We start from the raw sequence: 26814 nt of genomic DNA, 5'->3' as shown, positions 1-26814 counted from the left end.
TTGTTGAGCAGATAATGGATTTAATATATTGATCTACTGAATACACACCTAGTATTGTTGAAACATTATATATTAAACAATTATTTAATGGATAATATGAGTTATTTAAATAAGATACACCTCTGAACACCCCAACCCACCTCAACATCCCCCTCTACACACAACCGGTTCCCTATGACATTGTCCATGATGACATTAAGCCATTTAGATCAAAATGAGAATACATGGACAGGGGACCTGATCCTAGATCAGCACTCCTACTCCAACACACTTGATACATATGGATCCAGAGCTGCATATTATACTATACATGTTACCATGGTATTCAGACTTAGTAACTGTTAGAGAATGGGAGTTGGATGATTATTTACAAGATGTTTTCTATGTAAACTTTATTTAGGGATCTGGAACCGGTGCCGGAGAGGAGGGAGATTAAAGAAAACATGTTTGTGCTTTGTGGTGGTTTTTCAGTGATGCTGAATGAGCAAAGCTCTTTCCACATAGACAGGAGTAAGGTTTCTCTCCAGTGTGTATTCGCTGGTGTGTTGCCAGATTGAAATCTAGAGCAAAACTCTTTCCACACTGATCACAGCTATAAGGCTTCTCTCCTGTGTGTATTCGTTGGTGTCTAGTCAGGTGTACTGATTGATTGAAGAGCTTCCCACACTGATCACAGCTATAAGGCTTCTCTCCCGTGTGTATGCGTTGGTGTGTAGTCAGATGGTCTGATTTCCTGAAGCGCATCCCACATTGATCACAGCTATAAGATTTCTCTCGAGTGTGTATGCATTGGTGTGTAGTCTGGGCTCCTAATTGATTGAAGTATTTCCCACAATCATAGCAGGGATAAGGGCTCTCCCCTGTATGAATTATCTGATGAGATTTTAAGGTTTTAGATGCAGCGAAACTCTTCCCACGCTGAGAGCAGTGGTACGGTTTCACACCGGTGTGAATCCGCTGGTGAAATATCAATTCCTTCTGTTTAGCAGAACTCTTCCCACAGTCAGAGCAGCAGTTGTGAGGTTTCTTCCCTGTACCTCTATGCTGGTGCTTCTTGAGGTGTTCTGGTCTGGAGAGACTCTTCTCTTTCTTGTCAGCATCATGATGTTGAGGCTCCCCAGATGATAAGCCCCTCTCACTGAGAGAGCAACGATTAGAGATGTCACCTGTGAAACAAAGACATTGAATAGTTAGGTTTTGTAAATATGGGTCCATTAACAGATGAGTCGTTCCATGAAATGAATGCCCTTTGCATTTCTCTGATCTTTTTCAAGAGAAATTGTGCACCAATATTGATTTTTAAATCTCTGTTATATTAAATAGAGCCCTTTAATACTGAACACATGGAGAATTTGACTAATCAGATTTTTATTATGAATAAAGACTTTCTAAAGTGACAAGTTTCTGCATTTTGACAAGTTCCTCCATCAACCCTGTGTCACCTCAACCCTGTGTCACCTCAATCCTGTGTCACCTCAACCCTGTGTCACCTCAACCCTGTGTCACCTCAACCCTGTGTCACCTCAACCCTATTTAACTTCTTAATATTTTAACCCAACTAATACAATAATTTCTCCAAGTTTTACCATCATTGAGTAAAGTTACAATTGCAGAATAATATGATTATTGTGAAGTCAATTAGTATAAGAGTTTGATTTGAACGTTGACATGCTTTGAAAGAACAATTTCCCAAATAATCCTGTTTACATGGACACATCTGAAATCAGGCTGCTCTGATGGGACTTTGCTGAAAATGGCCAATCAAAATAAATGTTCTACCACAGCATGTTATTTTTTTGAAGCATATTTAATTCTGAGTTATGACAAATTCAGTTTGTATGTGAAAACTATGTCTAAGATGCATACTTTGTTTTTCCTGAACTCACTGCACTCGGTCAAAAGAAGTTAGCTTGCGCTGCTTGTGTTAGCACATACACAGATTAAATACACCTCTATAACTCTGATTAAAGTGTTTACATGTCCTAATCAGTCTAAAGATGAAAAACACCTGGTTTTCAAAGGCGTATCCTTACTTCGGTTATGACCTTACACCAATTAAGATCAGCAGAGTAAGATGTTTACATGACTAATGTCATACTCGGTCTACTGCCAGTTTAATAGGAAATTATTAGTGTGCATGTAAAGCCCTAGTTATTTGGTTACTTTAACAGTCATTTCTGAACATGATTTATTTCATGTGATTAGTGAGTCTGTCCCTCATTTTAAAGTCTACCCTGTTACATGAACTGAACTCTTGTTTTAATATGGTGAAACTGTTCCTACATTTTTGTCGTAAAATGCTTTATGAAGTTGAACATGTGCTCTTTATGACAGAATGTTAAAATTAGTTTAAAAAAATGTTAACTTCTCAAAATTGGGTGGAACGACCATACTTTAATCAATATATAATTCATTGTTACAGAAGCAGACTGTAGTCTCATCCACACACCATGGTTCTTACTTAATGAAATCATATCTCCATGTTCTTCTTCTCCTCTCTCAGTTCCATTCTGCCCCGGTGTTTTCCTGCAATCAACCAGACCCAGCAGTAAAGCGGTCCCGGGAGACGTTTGACCTGGGGACTCCGGGAGTGTAGAGGGGAACGGAATAGTTTTGGCCTGTTGGACGCAATAAACATTTAACATAATTTATCAATAAACCAAATGTTGTATTAATTTAGTCTGAACCTCTGATTGATTTGGGTTAGGGTTAGAATAGAATATCTCCTTTTTCCTCAAATTTCCAATCGTTCACAACTTCCCACTAATCTAATAGTATTGGGTTGGTGGAGGAATGGGCTAGTTTCCACCATATATCTCATACCAGTCATTTCCTATCAAACAGCGAGGAAGAGGCAAAGAGAGAGGGGTAACTGGGCCCAAAATCTGGCTTCTGCCTTATTTGATCGAATGTCAATTTCTTAACGATTAGGTTGTTAGGAGTGTATTGATAAAAGTAAGACACTTTATATGGGAGTAGCGCCCGGTCGTCACTAGTAACCGCAAACAGTCAAACCACGCCCATTCTACCATTGATCTTATTAACAACACTTCTAACTTTATGCCTAATAATGGTCCCACCTGATCTTATTGTGAATTTTCCAGTACTTATGTGGCTATGATATATTTCAGAAGGAGCCAGCAAAACTAGTGCACTCTATATGTGCTCTGGGTCATTAGACATGCACCTGTCTGGGGGTTTGACACAGCTGGTTATTCCTGTAACTGTTATGACCAACCATGTACTGTTGCTATGGTTAAACCTCTTGGGTATTTTCCAGAATAGGGGTGTCCCTTTCAGAGGAGTTAGCAGGATTACATGTATGGTTATTCCTGTAGAGTGTAAGAGCGTCTGCTAAATGACTTAAATGTAAATGTAAATGGTCTGTTACTATGGTCCTACATGCATGAACCTGGCTTAAGGCGAGTGAAGGTCTATTTTTGTCTATTTCTGTGGCTCTACGTGTTCCATGCCCTAATATGAAGGCTATATGATAACAGTGGCTAAATGCCAGAGGGGATGAGCCATTAAGAGGAGTTACTGTGAGTGTGACCTGAGGACAAATATATAAAACGTATGTGCCAAGACTGGAAGACAGTTGAATTCATGAACCAACTCGGCTTTTATTATGAAGTAATAAGAAGTCTATTTGAACTCCCATGCTCCGGTATTTGTAAAATATGATTTACCGAATATTCCCACGACTATCTTGCCTCTCTTTCGATTGCCTTCCATATTTGAAGACTTTATTTTCTTAGAGCAGTCACTTGAGTATCTGGTCAAGTAATGGATAATGTGTTCGAAATCATTGAAGGAATGTGAACATGTGCACACTGGGAGGAAGGATAAATAATTCGGTCATAGTCACAGATTCCTAAACATTATATAGCAATAGGCTACTTGGTTGAAGAAAAAACAAATCCCAACAAGTTTTACCGTCATGTTTTTTTTTGTCCAGCAAGTTTTAAACCAAACACAGGAATGTGGAGTATCAAAGATGATGAAAACTAGGCCTAGACATTTTATACAACACAGTAGGCATATAATGTTAAAACCAGACTTACCCAATCCATCGTGGAAGCTATTGTTTCTTTGTATGATATGAAATGTTGTAGGCTACAGTACAGTTAGACTACGTTGTTGTAGTGTTCAGATAACGACTAAGGAGTTTCCGAGAGAAAATTCGATTCTCAAGGCTGCAAGTTATGCGCCCCTGGACCAGAGCAATCAAACATCTATTTAAATATCGTAATTAAAGTTAATAAAAATAAACGTCTCACGTAGCCTAATATTACTTCAGAAAGTTCTTATAAATGTCAAGTAATGTCAAGAAAACGTCCAACAACACCCCCTTTCACTAAGAATCCTGTTGTCTGCTATCGTTTACTTTTACCTGGCAGCCACTTGGAACACATGCGCAAGAGGGAGGATCTCAACAGGCCTCTCTCTCGTGAGGGAGTGTCTGGGAATTAAATGTTCCGGTCTTTCGCTGCTGCTGTAATGGCAGCTGCTGTTCACTACCAGCACTGATAGGACAAGGAGCTGTTTATGCAAGTCTTTGCAATGGATGCATCAAACCTAATTCACAAGTAATTATCCGGTCAAAAATAAACGTAAGTCCAGTGGTGGAAAAAGTACCCAATTGTCATACTTGACTAAAGTAAAGATACCATAATAGAAAATTAAGTGAAAGTCACCCAATAAAATTATACTTGAGTAAAAGTCTAAAAGTATTTGGTTTTAAATATACTTAAGTAACAAAAGTAAACATAATTACTCAAATATACTTTAGAATTAAAAGTAAAAGTAGGAATGATTAAAATGTCTTTAAACAAAGCAAACCAGGCGGCACAATTTTCTAGTTTTTTTAAAATTTAAGGACAGCCAGAGGAACACTCAGACATCATTTACAAACAAAGCATTTGTGTTTAATGAGTCCGCTAGATCAGAGGCAGTAAGGATGTCCAGGGATGTTCTCTTGATAAGTGTGTGAATTGAACCATTTTCGGTCCTACTAAGCATTCAACATGTGACAAGTACTTTTGTGATTCAGGGAAAATGTATGGAGTAAAAAGTACATCATTTTCTTTAGGAATTTAGTGGAGTAAAAGTAAAAGTTGTCAAATATAGTCAGCACTCGAATGCTAGCTAACGAACGGTCTGTGTGCTGACTACAGGTTTAACTAACATTAGTGTATTGTAACATTGACACTGTGTGCTGACTGCAGGTTTGGAGGCCACTCTACAAATGAACTCTATCCTGACACCTCTGGAGCAGTGCTGCTGGTATATCATGGTACATGATTAAACATTAAGGTGCAATAAGTTGTGTTATGAATACATATACTCATTTTCTTTACTCAATTACTTTCATTTTCTCGGCGGACGTCCATATGGTTTGAGATACAAACTTTCTGAAGTTCGCTTGGTAAGTCACTGGTAAGCATAATATCCTGCGTGGAAGTGTACTCACTCTCTGCGCGCAGTTGATCTGTATCTTCCGCCCCTGGTTTGTCTTGCTGACACAAACGTTATTTACTTTACACAACCTGCCCACTGGCTTGTACTACGTGTGTGTTGTGAATTGCTTTAACATGCTGCTCCCTGCGCCATGGCCTTGCTGGTTTGGCTGATCTTATGGCTTCCATTTGTGACAGGTGTGATAGTGGCATCCCCCTGGCGATCTGAATACCTCGTATGCGCTACCTGGGTTTCAGCCACGCGGAGAGGGCGGTGGAGCACCCTACTGGATGCCTGTTTTGTGTGGTGTTCTCAGCAATCACACCAGGCGCAGGCGTTGAGGCCATGCGCGAGTTGGTCGGCCAGGCTCGGGCTCAGGCTGGGGACGAGCTCCCTCCCTCAGGAGTGGTGTGCCAGTGAGCTGTTAGTCCCTCTACTGGGTCCAGTACCCCTCCCAGGAAGTGTGGCCAGAGCCACCGTAGGCAGTGCCCATCTGCTGCCAGGCCTGGACGGGGGCAGGAGTCGGACCGATGTTGCCACCTTGAGAGGGGGCATGCCCTGCGTCAGGAGGATGATTGTGTCGATGGCAACGACAGCTTTTACCTTTTGGCCAGTGATAGGCTGTTCCTGGAGGACGATGCTGGTACTCCTAACCACAGTGGGCAGAGCTACCAGGCTGACAGGCCATCAGAAGCCTTCAGCAGGGCTTCATCACGAAGCCTATTCACTCAGGTAGCCACTGCACTGGACATCAAACTGGTGGCCAGTGATGACTTTCCATCTGTACCCATCTCTACTGGTGGCCAGTGATGACTTTCCATCTGTCCCCATCTCTGCTGAGTTCTGCAAGGCCTTGCAGGAGAGTTGGGTCTCTGCCAGAGGTTTCTCTGACTCACAGCAGAGACTGGACCATGGAGTTATGTTGCGGGCGTGGTGTCACTCGGCCTCCGGGATTATCCGACCATGGACACCATGATAGCTGCCATGGTCCTCCCTGACCAGGAGATTATCGAGCGGAACCTGCGACTGAAGCCGGGACCCCCAGGGTCTTTGATGCGGACTTGTAAGCCACATATGGGTCCCTCTGCCGTCTTGGCCGCCTTACCAACGCGGCTATGCTACTGAGGTCATGCGGGGTGCAGTATGTCCTCCAATACCTGCAGTCTCGCGGGGAGGCTTGGCAGCCTCTGCACTGAGGGTATTTGGCCTTTATATCTGCCTGCCATGTGGGGTGGATAGACAGGCCAGTGGGCGCCATCCCTTGGTCTCCAGGTTTATGAAGGGGGTTCGTCGCCTCAATGGCGAGCTGGGATCTGGATGTGGTCTTGGCAGCTTTGGCAAAGTCGTCTTTCGAACCATTGGAGTCTGCCTCCCTGGAACACCTCTCTATGAAGGTGGCTTTCAATTAAGCAACTTCCATGAAGAGGGTGGGTGAGCTCCATGAAGAGGGTGGGTGAGCTCCATGAAGAGGGTGGGTGAGCTCCATGAAGAGGGTGGGTGAGCTCCATGAAGAGGGTGGGTGAGCTCCATGAAGAGGGTGGATGAGCTCCATGAAGAGGGTGGGTGAGCTCCATGAAGAGGGTGGGTGAGCTCCATGAAGAGGGTGGGTGAGCTCCATGAAGAGGGTGGGTGAGCTCCATGGAGACGGTGGGTGAGCTCCATGAAGAGGGTGGGTGAGCTCCATGTAGAGGGTGGGTGTGAGCTCCATGAAGAGGGTGGGTGAGCTCCATGAAGAGGGTGGGTGGCTCCATGAAGAGGGTGAGCTCCATGAAGAGGGTGGGTGAGCTCCATGAAAGAGGGTGGGTGAGCTCCATGAGGGTGGGTGAGCTCCATGAAGAGGGTGGGTGAGCTCCATGAAGAGGGTGGGTGAGCTCCATGAAGAGGGTGGGTGAGCTCCATGAAGAGGGTGGGTGAGCTCCATGAAGAGGGTGGGTGAGCTCCATGAAGAGGGTGGGTGAGCTCCATGAAGAGGGTGGGTGAGCTCCATGAAGAGGGTGGGTGAGCTCCATGAAGAGGGTGGGTGAGCTCCATGAAGAGGGTGGGTGAGCTCCATGAAGAGGGTGGGTGAGCTCCATGTAGAGGGTGGGTGAGCTCCATGAAGAGGGTGGGTGCTCCATGAAGAGGGTGGTGAGCTCCATGAAGAGGGTGGGTGAGCTCCATGTAGAGGGTGGGTGAGCTCCATGAAGAGGGTGGGTGAGCTCCATGAAGAGGGTGGGTGAGCTCCATGAAGAGGGTGGGTGAGCTCCATGTAGAGGGTGGGTGAGCTCCATGCTCTTTCAGTATGTTCTGAGTGCTACCGGATGGACCCCGGTGGGAGGAGTATATCTCTTCCCAACTCTTCATTCCTCCCGAAAGTTCTGTCAGACCGGCATGTGAGCATCCCTTTTATCCTGTCTGCTTACGACCCCCCGGGAGTGGCGGAAGAGTCTAGGAAAGTAAATGCACAAAGTAGATGTCCTAACCGACTTTCCAAAACTATAGTTTGTTAACAAGAAATTTGTGGAGTGGTTGAAAAACGATTTTATGTATATTTTCGACTTCAACTGTACTTTGTGCATGACACAAGTAATTTCAATTGTTTACAGACAAATTATTTCACTCATAATTCACTATATCACAATGCCAGTGGGTCAGAAGTTTACATACACTAAGTTGACTGTGCCTTTAAACAGCTTGGAAAATTCCAGAAAATTATGTCATGGCTTTAGAAGCTTCTGATAGGTTACTTGACATCATTTGAGTCAATTGGAGGTGTACCTGTGGATGTACCTTCAAACTCAGTGCCTCTTTGCTTGACATCATGGAAAAATCTAAAGAAATCAGCCAAGACCTCAGGAAAAAAAATTGTATACCTCCACAAGTCTGGTTCATCCTTGGGAGCAATTTCCAAACGCCTGAAGGTACCACGTTCATCTGTACCAACAATAGTACGCAACTATAAACTTGGGACCGCGCAGCTGTCATACCGTTCAGGAAGGAGACGCGCTCTGTCTCCTAGCAATGAACATACTGTGGTGCGAAAAGTGCAAATCAATCCCAGAACAACAGCAAAGAACCTTGTGAAGATGCTGGAGGAAACATGTACAAAAGTATCTATATCCACAGTAAAACGAGTCCTATATCGACATAACCTGAAAGGTCACTCAGCAAGGAAGAAGCCACTGCTCCAAAACCGCCATAAAAAAACAGACTACGGTTCAAAACTGCACATGGGGACAAAAATCATACTTTTTTGAGAATGTCCTCTGGTCTGATGAAACAAAAATAGAACTGTCGGCCATAATGACCATCGTTTTGTTTTGAGGAAAAAGGGGGAAGCTTGCAAGCCGAAGAACACCATCCCAAACTGTGAAGCACATGGGAGGCAGCATCATGTTGTGGGGGTGCTTTGCTGCAGGAGGGACTGGTGCACTTCACAAAATAGCTTACATCATGAGGAGGAAAATTATGTGGATATATTGAAGCAACATCTCAAAACACCAGTCAGGAAGTTAAAGCTTGGTTGCATATGGGTCTTTCAAATGAACAATGACCCCACGCATACTTTCAAAGTCGTGGCAAAATGGCTTACGGACAACAAAGTCAAGGTATTGGAGTGGCCATTACAAAGCCCTGAACTGAAATGAAAAAGCGTGTGTGAGCAAGGAGGCCTACAAACCTGACTCAGTTACACCAGCTCTGTCAGGAGGAATGGGAGAGAATTCACCCAACTTATTGTGGGAAGCTTGTGGAATGCTAGCGGGACACCTACGACAACATCCAGTGAAACTACAGTGTCAAATTTAAAATACAAAAGTCGTAATATTATACATTCATGAAAATACAAGTGTGTTACACCATTCTTTAGCTTAGAATCTTGGTAATCGAACTGCGTTGTCCTATTTACAATAGGCTTTAAGGCGAAAGCATAGCATTCGATTATCTGAGGACAGCGACCATGTTTTTCAAACCAGCACAGGCGTCACAAAATCACAAATAGCGATAAAATATATCACTTACCTTTGAAGATCTTCCTCTGTTTGCAATCCCAAGGATCCCAACTACACAATGAATGGTCGTTTTGTTCGATAAAGTCCTTCTTTATATCCCAAAAAGTCTGTTTAGTTGGCACCATTGATTTCAGTAATCCACTCGTTCAACATGCAGACAAAGGAATCCAAAAAGTTATCGGTAAACTTCATCCAAACAAGTTAAGCGTTTCTATTCAAACCCGAGGTACCATAATATGTAAATAAACGATCATATTTAAGACAGAAAGTAGTATGTTCAATATGGAAGATAAATAACAAAGAGCACGCCCTCATTCGTGCGCGCCACAAGCCTACTTTCTTAATGAGGAAAACATTGGATTTTTTATTTATTTAACTCGCCAAGTCAGTTAAGAACCTGTTGAGGTTCAGTGTTCCTATTTTGGAACTCCCCCTCCCACGTTCAGCTGGAATGTGGCGCATGGAACGCAAAAAATATTCTTAAAAATATTTAACCTCCACACATTAACAAGTCCAATAGCTCAAATGAAAGATAAACACCTTGTTTATCTACCCAGCAAGTCAGATTTCTAAAATGTTTTACGGCGAAAACATAGCACATATTTATGTCAAACCACCACCGAAGACACAGCTAATTTGCATAGCCAAGTTGAACAAAATATGCAATCAACAAACGCAGGATTAAAAGAAAAATAATTTCACTAACCTTTTGAAATCTTCATCAGATGACAGTAATATAACATGTTACACAGTACATTTATGTTTTTTTCAATAATATGCTATATATATCCATAAATCTCTGTTTACAATGACGCATTGTTCAAAAAATGCTACTCAAATGTCCTGAGAAATGACGATAGCTCCGGCAGATAACGTCAGCTAACAAGCAATACACATCATAAACTTTGACTAAATATGCATGTTCTACATATGTATAGGAAGATACACTTCTTCTAAATGCAATCGCTGTGTTACATTTATTTTTAACGTTACAGAATTCGTTCAATGGGCTATAATATGACTCTATCTTGGAGTCCACAGAAACCCAAATTTACCACATAAATATTCCCTTACCTTTGATGTTCTTCCATCAGAAGACCTGGAAGGAATTATACTTACCAAAAATAGCGTTTAGTTTTGAAGTCTGTGTCTTTCGGTTATCAAACACGACATATTTCGGTTGAAATGCAGCCAAAAGTCAAGTGGATGCGCACCAAAACGTCAAAATTACATATTATATGTCGACTAAACTTGTCAAACTATGTTCAGAATCAAGCTTTAGCATGTTATAAAGGTGCACAACAATCCTGAGGACGAACAGAAACACACGCATAATTTAACCTCTTCAGTCGACCCTCTACTTTTTTGAACATTTTGTTAAAAATCGCGCAACATTTCAGCGCCCTGCTACTCATGCCAGGAATATAGTATATGCATTTGCTTAGTCTGTGTGGATAGAAAACACTCAGACATTTAAAAAACTGGTTAAATCACTGCTGTGGCTTTACCAGAACGGCATTTACATCGAAAAGCACAGGAAAAACTGATCACTGAAAATGGGGAAAATATATCCATGCGCTACTTGAACCCATTGATAAACGTGAACCACAATTAATTGACTGAGGTTGCAGTACCTACAGCTTCCACAGGGTGTCTAGAGTCTTGTCATTTCCCTTCGAGTTTTTTCTTGGTCAAACACATACAGGACACCGTATCTAATCCGGTCTAGGACCGGATATTTTCGTTGAGTTTCTAGCCGGACATTTTTCCAGACGGACAGCTAATGATCTTTACATCGCCTCCTGATGAATTTTATCGCTTATTAACGTTTACTAATACCTAAAGTTGCATTACAAACGTATTTCGAAGTGTTTTGTGAAAGTTTATCGTCGACTTTTTGAATTTTAAAAAATGACGTTACGTTTTGAAACAATGTTTTTTTCGTTTATCACACAGTCTACATATAACGATATCTAGGCTTTATATGGACCGATTTAATCGAAATAAAGACCCAAATAGTGTTTATGGGACATCTAGGAGTGCCAACAAAGAAGATGGTGAAAGGTAATGAATGTTTTCTATTTTATTGTGCGGTTTGTGTAACGCCGAAATGCTAATTATTTTGTTTACGTCCCCTGTGGGTCTTTTGGGGTGTTGCATGCTATCAGATAATAGCTTCTCATGCTTTCGCCGAAAAGCATTTTAAAAATCTGACTTGTTGCCTGGATTCACAACGAGTGTAGCTTTAATTCGATACCCTGCATGTGTATTTTAATGAACTTTTGAGTTTTAACTAATACTATTAGCATTTAGCGTAGCGCATTTGCATTTCCAGAGCTCTAGTTGGGACGCAAGCGTCTGTTCGGACTGTTCCCAGATCCGTAGCTGGTTGGGAAGGGTGGGGGCGATGACGTCAAAGTTGGGCCAACTTTTATGATGACAAGAGAGAGTTTGGGAGAATGGCTGCCCTGAGAGTTCTGCTTTACATACAGACATAATTTAAACGGTTTTAGAAGCTTTAGAGTGTTTTCTATTCAATAATTATTATTATATGCATATATTAGCAATTTTGGACAGATTTTTTTTCTGTTTACTATGGGCACGCAATTCCTCCAAAGGGGGCAGTAGTCAGCCCTATCTTTAACAGGTTTTCAGAACAAATTCTTATTTTCAATGATGGCCTAGGAACAGTGGGTTAACTGCCTGTTCAGGGGCAGAACAACAGATTTGTACCTTGTCAGCTCAGGGGTTTGAACTTGCAACCTTCCGGTTACTAGTCCAACGCTCTAACCACTAGACTACGCTACTTTTTTTGTTTTTCATAAAACAAGCCTGAAACTAAAGACTGTTGACATCTTGTGGAAACCATAAGTACTTTTTTTTGTATAGTCAATAGCCTAACATTGGAATGGCCTATGAGCTCCAAAAAAACACACATTTCCTCTGGTTTTTGCCTACCATATCAGTTATGTTATTCTTGCAGACATTATTTTAACAGTTTTAGAAACTAGGGTAGCTAGTGGTTAGAGCGTTGGACTAGTAACCGAAAGGTTGCAAGTTCGAATCCCTGAGCTGACAAGGTACAAATCTGTCGTTCTGCCCCTGAACAGGCAGTTAACCCACTGTTCCTAGGCCGTAATTGAAAATAATTATGTGTTCTTAACTGACTTGCCTAGTAAAATAAAGGTCAAATAAAAAATAAAATAAATAAATAAAAATACAACCAATTATATGCATATCCTAGCTTCTGGGCCTGAGTAACAGGCAGTTTACTTTGGGATCATCAGCCAGGCAGAAATTCAGGATAGCGCCCCTTAGCCTGAAGAGGTTAATTAAGTACAACAAAGTCAAGGTATTGGAGTGGCCATCACAAAGCCGTGACCTCAATCCTATACAAAATTTGTTGGCAGAAATGAAAAAGTGTGTGCGAGCAAGGAGGCCTACAAACCTGACTCAGTTACACCAGCACTGTCAAGAGGAATGGGACAAAATTCAGCCATCTTATTGTGGGAAGCTTGTGGAAGGCTACCCGAAACGTTTGACCCAAGTTAAACAATTTAAAGGCAATGGTACCAAATACTAATTGAGTGTATGTAAACTTCTGACCCACTGGGAATGTGATGAAAGAAATAAAAGCTGAAATAAATCACTCTACTATTATTCTGATATTTCACATTCTTTAAAACAAAGTGGTGATCCTAACTGAGAAGACAGTGAATATTTACTAGGATTAAATGTCAGGAATTGTGAAAAACTGAGTTTAAATGTAGTTGGCTAAGGTGTATGTAAACTTCCAACTTCAACTGTACCAACCGGAAGCCAAGGATTACAGGCAACATCCGCATCGAGCTAAAGGCTAGAGCTGCAGCTTTCAAGGAGCGGGACTCTAATCCGGACGCTTATAAGAAATCCCGCTATGCCCTCAGACGAACCATCAAACATGCACAGTGTCAATACAGTTACAACCACATTATGGTATCTTTGTTTGTATACACTTCTCAATTATGAGGTTTGCATCTGAATGTTGTATAAAATAAATTATAAAGTATAACAATAATTTTGAGAAGACGTAATGTGATGTTAGCCTTCTAAACGAGAGGATTGTTTTCATATGAAGGCTTAACCAAGTCATTGGACACGCCCTCGTGAGCACAGACATTATACCCAAACATCATGGAACGCATTTTCCCGTGGTGCCCTGACTTCCTAGTTAATTACTGTTTACGTGATTAGTTTAATCAGGTAATACTTGCACATGGAGAAATTATTTGATATAACAGTCTTCACATTAATGAAAGATAGTTATGTCGTAACTTTGGCTGACTATCATGGTCCAAACACACCAAGACAGTCGTGAAGAGGACCCGACAAAACCTTTTCCCTCCCAGGAGACTGAAAAGATTTGGCATGGGTCCCCAGATCCTCAAAAAGTTCTGCAGCTACACCATGGAAAGCATCCTGACCAGTTGCATCACCGCCTGGTATGGCAACTGCTCTGCATCTGACCGTAAGGCGCTACAGAGGGTAGTGCGTACAGCCCAGTACATCACTGGGGCCAAGCTTCCTGCCATCCAGGACCTACAGTGGGGAGAACAAGTATTTGATACACTGCCGATTTTGCAGGTTTTCCTACTTACAAAGCATGTAGAGGTCTGTAATTTGTATCATAGGTACACTTCAACAGTGAGAGACAGAATCTAAAACAAAAATCCAGAAAATCACATTGTATGATTTGTAAGTAATTCATTTGCATTTTATTGCATGACATAAGTATTTGATACATCAGAAAAGCAGAACTTAATATTTGGTACAGAAACCTTTGTTTGCAATTACAGAGCTCATACGTTTCCTGTAGTTCTTGACCAGGTTTTCACACACTGCAGCAGAGATTTTTTTGCCCACTCCTCCATACAGACCTTCTCCAGATCCTTCAGGTTTCGGGGCTGTCGCTGGGCAATACGGACTTTCAGCTCCCTCCAAAGATTTTCTATTGGGTTCAGGTCTGGAGACTGGCTAGGCCACTCCAGGACCTTGAGATGCTTCTTACGGAGCCACTCCTTAGTTGCCCTGGCCGTGTGTTTCGGGTCGTTGTCATGCTGGAAGACCCAGCCACGACCCATCTTCAATGCTCTTACTGAGGGAAGGAGATTGTTGGCCAAGATCTTGCGATACATGACCCCATCCATCCACCCCTCAATACAGTGCAGTCGTCCCCTTTGCAGAAAAGCATCCTTAAAGAATGATGTTTCCACATGATAACACAACTTATTGCGCCTTAATGTTTAATCATGTACCATGTTATACCGGCAGCACTGCTCCAGTGGTGTCAGGATAGACGCATCACCGAGGGCAAACTACTTGCCCTCCAGGACACCTACACCACCCGATGTCACAGGAAGGCCATAAAGATCATCAAGGACAACAACCACCCGAGCCACTGCCTGTTCACCCCGCTATCATCCAGAGGGCGAGGTCAGTACAGGTGCATCAAAGCAGGGACCGAGAGACTGAAAAACAGCTACTATCTCAAGGCCGTCAGACTGTTAAACAGCCACCACTAACATTGAGTGGCTGCTGCCAACACACTGACTCAACTCCAGCCACTTTAATAATGGGAATTGATGGAAATTGATGTAAAATATATCACTAGCCACTTTAAACAATGCTACTTAATATAATGTTTACATTCCCTACATTATTCATCTCATATGTATATGTATATACTGTACTCTATATCATCTACTGCATCTTTATGTAATGCATGTATCACTAGCCACTTTAAACTATGCCACTTTGTTTACATACCCTACATTACTCATCTCATATGTATATACTGTACTCGATACCATCTACTGCATCTTGCCTATGCCGTTCTGTACCATCACTCATTCATATATCTTTATGTACATATTCTTTATCCCTTTACACTTGTGTGTATAAGGTAGTAGTTTTGGAATTGTTAGGTTAGATTACTCATTGGTTATTACTGCACTGTCGGAACTAGAAGCACAAGCATTTCGCTACACTCGCATTAACATCTGCTAACCATGTGTATGTGACAAATAAATTTGATTTGATTTAGAGGGTTCATCTGTGGAGTGGCCTCCAAACCTGTAGTCCACACACAGTGTCAATGTTACAATAAACTAACGTTTGTTAAACCTGTAGTCAGCACACAGACAATGTTAATGTTACAATCAAATAATGTTAGTTAAACCTGTAGTCAGCACACAGACCGTTCGTTAGCTAGCATTCGAGGTCTGACTGTTCTCAAATATTTTTGCAGTGTAAAAATAAAATGTTGTTAATTCGTGTAGTCTGACTACTGCAGCAGGCTACTGCTTGTCCATTTGCTTGCTAACAACATGTTATGGGATTTTCATGAATAATGACTAAATTATGTATACATTTAGCTTAGAATTATAACTAAACAGAGTACTACTCTGTTAATGTATGAATCTTATTATAATCATAATACTGAATATTAGGTGTGTAGTTTTAGTCAAGAATTAGAACAAGGACTTTCTGTTCCTTGTTAGAAACGAGCAGAGCTATCGTCAGACCGGCTGGAATACTGTGTTCCTTACTGGACATTCTGTCCCTACCCAGGGAGAGAGCTTGGGCTTGTAGTAGATTGTCTGCCACCTTTTAAACAATGTGAGAAGGCTTGTGAACTATATTGCCATTGTATCTGAGAGGAGGAGGGACATTTATGATGAAATGTGAGGTATATAAACCAATGTACATGGTATTATGACCAGAGCTCTCGGGAATAAACGCTACTGATTAATTTTGAGGCTGATCTTTGTCTATTTTATGCAAATAAGAACCTTACAAATTCTTAGAAACAGACAAAGTGTTTTGCTTTGTTACAATTTAATTGGTTAATGAACATATAGGAATTCAATTCCTCTAACACAACAAGAAACCCAGATGAGGGCAACGTGAAAGCATCCAGGCAGCAGCGATGAGATTGTCATTAGTTCTCCAACGTCAGCTTTATTGTAGCGATAAAGCATTATGTTTATTGTTATGTTTTATTGTATACAAGTTATATACATAGACAGAAGGGAGTTAGTTATAAATACAATACATTTGGCTGTAATTTAGTTTAGAAGAAAGACTTACGCAGTGGTGTAAAATACTTAAGCAGTACTTTAAAGTATTTTTACTTACGTTGTTTTTTGGTGGGAATCTGTACTTTACTTGAGTATTTAAATATTTGACAACTTTTACTTCACTACATTCCCAAAGAAAAGTATATACCTTTTACTCCATACATTTTCCCTGACACTCAAAAGTACTCGTTACATTTTGAATGTTTAGCAGGACCGAAAATGGTTCAATTCACACACTTATCAAGAGAACATCCCTGGTCATCCCTACTTCCTCTGATCTGGCTGACTCACTAAACAAGGATCCCATTGCAAAGACTTGCAAAAACAGCTCTTTGTCCTGTCTGTGCTGGTCGTGTCCAGCAGCTGCCATTATATCAGCAGCCAAAGACCGGAAATAGTCATTCTCAGACACCTCCTCACGAGAGGCCTATTCAGATACTCACTCTTTGCTCATGTGTTCCAAGTTACTGCCAGGCAAGGGTAGACGATAACAAACAACAAGATTCTTAACGTTTTCTTGACTTTACTCGACTTTTATAGATCCCCTATAATGTTATCCAGGAACTTTCTGAAGAAATATTAGGATACATGAGACGTTTATTTGTTTGAACTTAATTCCGTGTTGATATTGAAGTAGATGTTTGATTGCTCTGGTCTAGGAACGCATCATTTGCAGCCTTGGGAATCTAATTTTCTCTCCGCAACTCCCAAGTCATTATCTCTACACTACAACAAAGTAGTCTAACTGTACTGTAGCCAACAATATTTAATTCCATACAAATAAATAATAGCTTCCACAATGGATCGGGTAAGTCTGGCTTTAACAGTATAGGCCTGCTGTTTTGTGCAAAATGTTTCATCCTCGTTTTAATCGTCTTTGATCCTCCACATTCCTGTGTTGGGTTTAAACGTTTCGACGAAAAAAAGCATGACGGTAAAACTTGTTGGGATTTTTTTTCTTCTTCAAAGTAGCCTGCTACTATATCATGTTTAGGAATCTGTGATTATCATTCACTGATTTCGAACACACTGTCCATTATTTGACCAGATACTCAAGTGTCCGTTCAAACAAAGAAAATAAATGTCTTCAAAAATGGAAGGCAATCGGCAAAGAGGCAAGATCAGGTGGGAACATTATAGCCAATGAGAGGGCAGACATGCGTGTTTCCACTAGTTTCCACAGCCACAAATGTCTATATCGTATTTTTATTTATTTAAGGTTAGACATAAAGCTAGAAGTGGTGTTAAGGTTAGGGTTAAAAAATAAATCATTTAAATCATTGCCACATAAGTACTGGAAAATTCACAATAAGATCAGGTGGGACCATTATTAGGCATAAAGTTAGAAGTTTTGTTAATAAGATCAATGGTAGAAATGGGCGTGGTTTATGGCTTTGTTTGCGGTAACGAGTGACGACCATATAAAGTTTCCTATTTTTATCAATACACTCCTAACAACCTAATCGTTACGAAATGTATATTCGATCAAAAAAGGCAGAAGCTAGATTTTGGGCCCAGTTATCCCTCTTGCTTCACCTCTTCATCGCTGTTTGAAAGGAAATGACTGGTATGAGATATGGTGGAAACTAGCCCATTCCTCCACCAATCTAATGCTCTTAGATTTGTGGGAAGTAGTGTACAATTGAACATTTGAGGAAAAAGGAGATGTTCGAGGGATGCACCCAAATCAGAGGTTTAGACTAAATTAATACAATATTTGGTTTAATGTTAATCTATGTTGAATACTTCCAACAGGACAAATCTAGGCCGTTCCCCTCCACCCTCCCAGAGTCCCCAGGTCGATCGCCTCCCTGTACTTTACTGCTGGGTCTGGTTGAATGCAGGAAAACACCGGGGCAGAGTGGAACTGAGAGAGGAGAAGAGGAATATGGAGATGTGATTTCATTAAGTAAGAACCATGGCGTGTGGATGAGACTACATTCTGCTTCTGTAACAATTAATGAATGATTTATATATTGATGAAAATATCTGGTCGTTCCACCCAATTTTAAGAAGTGTACCAAAAAAAAGTTTGATTTCACATTTTAACATTCTGTCATAAAAAGCACATGTTCAACTTAATAAAATACATGTTTTGCCATCTCAAGGTTTAATGAAATATAAATACTATAGTCAGAGCCAATGTACCAAATAAAGTAACAGGGTTGACCATAACAGGGGACTTCTGAAAACAACAAAAACACTACATTGGTAAAATAGTCCTTTAAATCAGCCATGAATCTGCTTGTGACGGGGGAATGGAAGCTAGTATTGTGCAACAGGAAGTAGTAATTGAATGCAGTCTTAACATAAAAAGTTATTGTTAAAACATCTATATCATGTCTGTGTCTGGATAGAAGGGTTGAGATGCTCAGTTTCCCACCACAAAACAGAATTTACAAAAATAGTAGAACCATCATCTGCTTTTACTCTATGATGTGACTATTATATGTTCAATGTTTCTTATGCAAAAAAATATTTATTTTCAAAAAATATTTTTTGAAAGAATAGTTTCACCATATTAAAACAAGAGTTCAGTTCATGTAACAGGGTTGACCTTAAAATGAGGGACAGACGTAAATGAATCACTAATCACACAAAATAAATCATGTTCAGAAATGACTGTTAAAGTAACCAAATAACTAGGGCTTTACATGCACACTAATCATTTCCTATTAAACTGATTATGGCAGTAGGCCGAGTATGTCATTAGTCATGTAAACACCTTACTCTGTAATGGGAAGTAAGGATATGCCTTTAAAAACACCTGGTTTTCTGAACAATCTTTAGAATGATTAGGACATGTAAACACTTTAATCAGAGTTATAGAGGTGTATTTAATCTGTGTATGTTCTAACACAAGCAGCGCCAGCTAACATCTTTTGACCGAGGGCAGTGAGTTCAGGAAAAACTAAAAGTATGCTGCTTAGAAATAGTTTTCACATACAAACTACATTTTTAATAACTCAGAATTAAATATGCTTCAAAAAAATAACATGATCGCTTTTACAGAACCTTTATTTTGATTGGCCATTTTCAGCAAAGTCCCATCAGAGCAGCCTGATTTTAGATGTGTCCATGTAAACAGGTTTGAGGGAAATTGTTCTACTTTCCAAGCATGTCAACGTTTAAATTAAACTCCTATACTAATTGACTTCACAATAATCATATTATTCTGCGCTTGTAACTTTACTCAATGATGGTAAAAATTGGAGTAATTATTGTATTAGATGGGTTAAAATCTTTCTAGAAGTTACACAGGGTTGACAGAGGGACCTGTCAAAATGCTGATTTGTGTCACTTTAGTTCCCCCCCCCCAAAAAAATCAGATTAATTAAATTCTCCATGTGTTCTGTATTAAATGGTACTTTATTGAATATTACAGTTTTAAAATGCAATATTAGCATGCAATTATTACAGGAAAAATGTCAAGGGGACCCAAAAGGCAGTCTTTCATAGACATCCGTTTATGGATCCATATTTGCAAAACGTAGTTATTCAATGTCTTTTTTTCACAGGGGACAGCCCTAATCGTTGCTCTCTCAGTGGGAGGGGCTTATCATCTGGGGAGCCTCAACAACATCATGATGCTGACAAGAAAGAGAAGAGTCTCTCCAGATCAGAACACCTCCACCAGCATAGAGGTATAGGGAAGAAACCTCACCACTGCTGCTTTGACTGTGGGAAGAGTTTTGCTAAACAGAAGGAATTGATGATTCATGAGCATATTCACAATGGAGAGAACCCATACCACTGCTCTCAGAGTGGTAAGAGTTTTGCTGCATTTAAAATCTTAAAATCTAATCAGAGAATTCATACAAGGGAGAAGACTTACACCTGCTTTGATTGTGGGAAGAGTTTCAATCATTCAGGATCCCTGACTACACACCAACGCATACACACATGGGAGAAGCCTTATAGCTGTGATCAATGTGGGAAGAGCTTTGCTCTATCCAGAAACCTGACTACACACCAACGCATACACACAGGAGAGAAGCCTTATAGCTGTGATCAATGTGGGAAGAGCTTCAATCAATCAGGAGCACTGACTACACACCAACGCATACACACAGGAGAGAAGCCTAATAGCTGTGATCAGTGTGGGAAGAGGTTCAGTCGAACTGGAGACCTGACTTCACATCAACGCAGACACACAGGAGAGAAGCCTTATAGCTGTGATCAGTGTGGAAAGAGTTTTGCTCTAGATTTCAATCTGACTGACAACACACCAGCGAATACACACTGGAGAGAAACCTTACTCCTGTCTATGTGGAAAGAGCTTTGCTCATTCAGGTCACTGAAAAACCACCAGAAAACACAAACATGTCATCTTTCATCTCCGGCACCAGTTCCAGATCCCTAAATAAAGTTTACATAGAAAACATCTTGTAAAGAGTCATCCATCTCCCATTCTCTAACAGTTTACTAAGTCTGATTACCATGGTAACCTGTGTAGCATAATATGCATCTCTGGATCCATGTGTATCAAGTGGCTTGGAGTAGGAGTGTTCAGAGCTGTATCTTATTTCTATATCTCCTATTATCCATTAAATAACTTTAATGTAGAATGTTTCAACAATACAAGGTGTGTATTCATTTATTCAATAGAAAAATAAATTACATCCATTATCTGCTCAACAATGTCTGCTTATCACATTAATATGTTTTTAAAATCTATAATAATTTTTAATGAGGATCATTGGCCTCTTGTATAAATAATTTGGTCCTAAAAGATGTTCTGCCAATTGGTCTGAGGGGGACAGTTACCTGCATGAACCAAAACCGAGTGAGAAAAGAGCGAGCACTCTCTTCAGAAATACAATTCCAGCACAATGTCCTATACATTACCATTCTACTTCTTTTTGGCGAGTTGTTACGTGGAACAAATGCCTGTATTGTCAGGACCCGGTTACGAACCCGGGTCTCCGGAGTGAGAAACAGTCACTTAACTGAGCCACGAATAGTCGGCAGAACCCAGAAGATGAGGCAGACACAGCAGTACTTGAGACAGTGTATTTAATAAAGTAAAAAAGGAAAGTCCTTCAGGCAAACATATAACTCCACAACGTCAAAAGGAATTCCACGAGAACATAGGTAATCCTCCAAGACAAAAAGGTAAATCCACAAGGTGGTAGGTATAGCATGAAAAAGCCTCAAAAGATACTCAAAAATAATTAAACAAGAACAAAAACAGAATTCCACAAGAGAGTCCAACGGCAGCAACAAAAGTTCACAGCATACTAGGGCTGGGTGCTAACATACAAACACGGAGCAAAGAACTGAGGAAAACTAAGGGTTTAAATACAATCAGGGGAAACGAGGCACAGGTGCAAATAATAACCGGGAACAAGGGAAAACAAAAGGTCAAAAAGCACAATGGGGGAATCTAGTGACCAAAAACCGGAACAACCCTGGCCAAATCCTGACATGTATGAAAATATTGTAAAACATTACCTGGAATGTGGTTTCATGTTTTCTTGTTTTGTTTTACATTGCTGATTGCATATTCATTGTTTAAATATTCTGTAGAAGAGACCAGGATATGTTGTTGGCCTGGGTCCCAATTCTCAGTGTTATAGTCATGGTACTGACAATAGAGACCAGGAATTGTTAGCCTGGGTCCCAATACTCAGTGTTATAGTCTTGGTACTGAGAATAGAGACCAGGATATGTTGTTGTCCTGGGTCCCAATACTCAGTGTTATAGTCCTGGTCCTGAGAATAGAGACCAGGATATGTTGTTGTCCTGGGTCCCAATACTCAATGTTGTAGTCCTGGTCCTGAGAATAGAGACCAGGATATGTTGTTGTCCTGGGTCCCAATACTCAGTGTTATAGTCCTGGTCCTGAGAATAAAACAGGTTTAAAACAACAGAAACACGTGTCTTACAGTGCTACACATCTGTTATAATAACTGATTTTTCCTGCTTAATTGAAGTATCAGGTGTAGTTTTTCACCAGTTATAAAGTGTGTTTGTTGTCTCTCTTTATGTTTCTATGGCTGCAGGGAGGGAGATGCAACAACAGCCTTGAGAACATCTGGACTCAAATTGAACTCTTTCCCAAGTTGCTGTCAGGTAAAAGTAGACGAAAGCAGACTTACAGGATTATTGTTGTTGAAAGTTCCCTTTGCAGAAAACAGCCCCAAAGCATGATGTTTCCACCCCCATGCTTCACAGTAGGTATGGTGTTCTTTGGATGCAACTCAGCATGCTTTGTCCTCCAAACACGACGAGTTGAGTTTTTACCAAAAAGTTATATTTTTGTTTCATCTGACCATATGACATTCTCCCAATCTTCTTCTGGATCATCCAAATACTCTCTAGCAAACTTCAGACAGGTCTGGACATGTACTGGCTTAAGCAGGGGGACACGTCTGGCACTGCAGGATTTGAGTCCCTGGCGGCGTAGTGTGTTACTGATGGTAGGCTTTGTTACTTTGGTCCCAGCTCTCTGCAGGTCATTCACTAGGTCTCCCCGTGAGGTTCTGGGATTTTTGCTCACCGTTCTTATGATCAGTTTGACCCCACAGGGTGAGATCTTGCGTGGAGCCCCAGATCGAGGGAGATTATCAGTGGTCTTGTATGTCTTCCATTTCCTAATAATTGCTCCCACAGTTGATTTCTTCAAACCAAGCTGTTTACCTATTGCAGATTCAGTCTTCCCAGCCTGGTGCAGGTCTATAATTTTGTTTTTTGTGTCCTTTGACAGCTCTTGGGTCTTGGCCATAGTGGAGTTTGGAGTGTGACTGTTTGAGGTTGTGGACAGGTGTCTATTATACTGAAAACAAGTTCAAACAGGTGCCATTAATACAGGTAACGAGTGGAGGACAGAGGAGCCTCTTAAAGAAGAAGTTACAGGTCTGTGAGAGCCAGAAATCTTGCTTGTTTGTAGGTGACCAAATACTATTTTCCACCATAATTTGCAAATAAATTCATTAAAAATCCTACAATGTGATTTTCTGTATTTACTTTTCTCATTTTGTCCGTAATAGTTGAAATGTACCTATGATGAAAATTACAGGCCTCTCTCATTTTTTAAAGTGGGAGAACTTGCACAATTGGTGGCTGACTAAATACTTTTTTGCCCCACTGTACACCCACACTTCGAACCCTATTCAGACTTGAGAACCTAACATCGACGAGAGTCCAAAAATATTGCCTAATGTCCACATTTTATTGACTTAAGTCCATGTTACGTCAACATATCTCAAGATTGAATCGGGCCCTTCATACACATCATGCAATATACATTGTAATTGTTGTAGTTTTTAGTCAAATGTTTTGTAAAATGCAGTATAATTTTTCATGAAAATGATTTGGGGTTAAACCATCTCTCAGTATTTGCTGGACTTGATTTCACTTAGTACGCTCCATGTATTAAATAACACAATATAATCAGCTTTATTTAATGAGGCCTAACAATAAATCTACACAGTGATTTAAATGTTTTCTCTTTCCGTCCTGAATGAGGTAAGTCACAGGTCCCAGTTTCCAGATTACTGTCGCCTGAATCCATTTCCCTGTCACACTTGTTGTTCCTCCTGGAAAACTCGAAGGTGTAGTCTACCATGGTCATGGTGTTTCTTTTGTTTGGCATGTTTTTCTTCCACTGTTTTAGCTAAGTCAGGTCGGAGTAGTTTGAAGCGTGTTCGGATCTGGCGCTTCAGGAAGAGCTCAGCAGGGGTCTGACATGTGACTCTGTGGGGGGTCCTGCGGAACATTGGCTCAGCGATGCTTGAGAAAGACAGTAGATTGTCTGTTGTCCTCAAACTATTTTATCAGAGCTCGCTTGAGTATCTGGACTGACCTTTCTGCTGCACCATTCGAGGCAGGATGGTAAGCAGGAAGGGTCTGCTTGATTCCGTAGTTTTTTAGGAATTGTTTGAAAGCAGAAGAGACCAGCTGTGGTCCATTATCAGAGACAATTCCATTGCACAATCCATAGGCTGCAAACAGCATTCGTAGGTTTTTGATGAAGTTCATAATGTCTTTGAAGTTTTGTGAAAAACTTCCAACCACTTTGAATCACTATCGATTATCACCTAACAAAGGAATGTTCTCACCCAGCAAAGGAATGTTCTCACCCAGCAAAGGAATGTTCTCACCTTGTAAAGGAATGTTCTCACCTCTGTCGTGGAAATTTTCTCTATTTACCAAATCATGGGAGCAAACCACACACACAAGTCAGAGTTAGTTATCAAAGTCCATCTTTAATTATATGAGCTCTATCACAAACCCTGTGACTCTCAGATCAATTCAGTGTCTATCAATGAATTCTCTGAGAGTCCCTTCCACATTGCAATAGCATTTTGACTTTCAACAGTTCAGTATATCTAATGAAAAGTTGAGAGTCCCAACATAATGGCAAATGGGATCCTTTATAGCGAAGATCCACCCCCCCTAGACGACATGACAATCCACAGGTCCCAGGAACTTACACAAAGAAAGACTTTACTTCAGAGAAGAGTATCCCCTAGCCAGACAGAGTTGGCTATAAATTATCGTTCAGTTTGGTCTCCTAAACAAAGCTCTTATTTTGTCCTTGGTACAAAATGGTACCAAGACATTACCCCCACCCTATGATATATAACAAATTGTCATTTAGATACAACCAATTCTAAATACAACCAATCCTGGACAAGCTCACGGAGAGGAGAGTGAGGCTATAGGTTAAGATAGAGGGAGCATAGAATGATTCCAGACACTGCCATCCTCCTCTCCCCGATGGGAAAAGTAGGGAGTGACTGGCACACAGACACAGTGGAGCAAAAGATATGTTTACACATGATGACACCTTGACCTCTCCCCTCTCTACGGCCCAAGCAACTTAGTCCTGACAGAGAACAGAGAACTGCCAATGGCCACCACTATAGTACAACAAAATACATTCTTATGAGAAATAACTCATAAGCATATCATGACAATAAAACATCCTATCTATGTTACCCAACTAATTCTGATTATTCCCCAACACCTCGCAAAGGAATGTTCTCACCCAGCAAAGGAATGTTCTTACCCAGCAAAGGAATGTTCTTACCCAGCAAAGGAATGTTCTCCCCCAGCAAAGGAATGTTCTCCCCCAGCAAAGGAATGTTCTCCCCCAGCAAAGGAATGTTCTCCCCCAGCAAAGGAATCGTCTCACCCAGCAAAGGAATCGTCTCACCAAGCAAAGGAATGGTCTCACCTTGCAAAGGAATGTTCTCACCCAGCAAAGGAATGTTCTCACCCAGCAAAGGAATAGTCTCACCCAGCAAAGGAATGGTCTCACCCAGCAAAGGAATGGTCTCACCCAGCAAAGGAATGTTCTCACCCAGCAAAGGAATGGTCTCACCCAGCAAAGGAATGGTCTCACCCAGCAAAGGAATGGTCTCACCCAGCAAAGGAATCGTCTCACCCAGCAAAGGACTCGTCTCACCCAGCAAAGGAATCGTCTCACCCAGCAAAGGAATCGTCTCACCAAGCAAAGGAATTTTCTCACTGTGTTTTCTTTAACGGCAGGTGAGTCAGAGCATCATGGAAACACAGTTCCGAGACCAGAGAGACAGCGGCCTCTGTGTCTAACTGCATGTCCAAATCCTTTCCATCCAATGTGACATTCATTGTCACACCCTTTTCCCATTGGAGGAAGTGTAAACTGTATACACCCCAAAAAACTGAATCATCCTCCTTACTCTTGCCATGGCTCTGAGCAGTATCAACATAGTGTGTCTGTCCTGCTCTGCTGTTCCTACATGCAGAGGCAATGTGTCCAACTTTAAAACAGACATGTATTTCTCATTTTTGAATCTGCAACCACGAGCAGAATGTTTTCCTCTGCACCTGTAGCATGGTTGCTGACCAGAATTCTGTTGCCTTGTGTTATCTTTTTATACTGTTTCTCTACATTGTCATTTCTGCCATTGAACTGTCCGTTTCCTGTCCTGGGAAATGTTTTAGCATTTTTATTCACTGCATTTACTGCTTGAGCCTCTTTTGTTACTCTGTAATATCCCTGGTGTACTTGCTGGGCTTACCTCCGCCATACCCGCACCCCACCATACCCCTGTCTGCGCATTATGCCCTGAATATATTCTACCATGCCCAGAAACCTGCTCCTCTTATTCTCTGCCCCCAACGCTCTAGGCGACCAGTTTTGATAGCCTTTAGCCGCACCCTCATACTACTCCTTCTCTGTTCTGCGGGTGATGTGGAGGTAAACCCAGGCCCTGCATGTCCCCAGGCATCCTCATTTGTTGACTTCTGTGATC

General features: G+C 41.1%; 1 protein-coding gene and 1 pseudogene across 3 annotated transcripts; one reads left to right on the top strand and one right to left on the bottom strand.

The window, feature by feature from the left end:
• LOC115114954 (zinc finger protein 3-like) lies at positions 1 to 4484 on the bottom strand. 3 transcript variants are annotated; one of them, XR_010458713.1, is made up of 3 exons: positions 4394 to 4484; positions 2462 to 2618; positions 1 to 1166 (listed from the first exon to the last, which is right to left on the bottom strand). XR_010458713.1 is itself a non-coding variant. In XM_029643410.2 (3 exons), exons 1-3 carry the CDS (start codon positions 4071 to 4073, stop codon positions 433 to 435), a joined length of 912 nt encoding a protein of 303 aa, XP_029499270.2. In that variant the 5' UTR covers positions 4074 to 4387; the 3' UTR covers positions 1 to 432. The 3 variants fall into 3 exon arrangements, 1 of the variants encoding a protein (XP_029499270.2); XR_010458712.1 differs by lacking the exon at positions 4394 to 4484 and adding an exon at positions 4065 to 4384; XM_029643410.2 differs by lacking the exon at positions 4394 to 4484 and adding an exon at positions 4065 to 4387 and having other exon boundaries at positions 2450 to 2618.
• Positions 4485 to 16992: 12508 nt separating this feature from the next.
• Positions 16993 to 23455, top strand: LOC135560134 (gastrula zinc finger protein XlCGF7.1-like; annotated as a pseudogene).
• Positions 23456 to 26814: the final 3359 nt, after the last annotated feature.

The sequence above is a fragment of the Oncorhynchus nerka genome, linkage group LG15 (assembly GCF_034236695.1).
Source record: "Oncorhynchus nerka isolate Pitt River linkage group LG15, Oner_Uvic_2.0, whole genome shotgun sequence".
NCBI lineage: Eukaryota > Metazoa > Chordata > Actinopteri > Salmoniformes > Salmonidae > Oncorhynchus > Oncorhynchus nerka.
The sequence above is the reverse complement of the archived record's forward strand: the minus strand, read 5'-3'. Positions and strand labels throughout refer to the sequence as shown.

Excerpts from the sequence above, each read along its gene's own strand:
- LOC115114954 (XM_029643410.2), bottom strand. Across the intron at positions 1,167-2,449 it reads TTCATTAAGTAAGAACCATG|GTGACATCTCTAATCGTTGC; the intron begins GTGTGTGGATGA and ends TTTGTTTCACAG.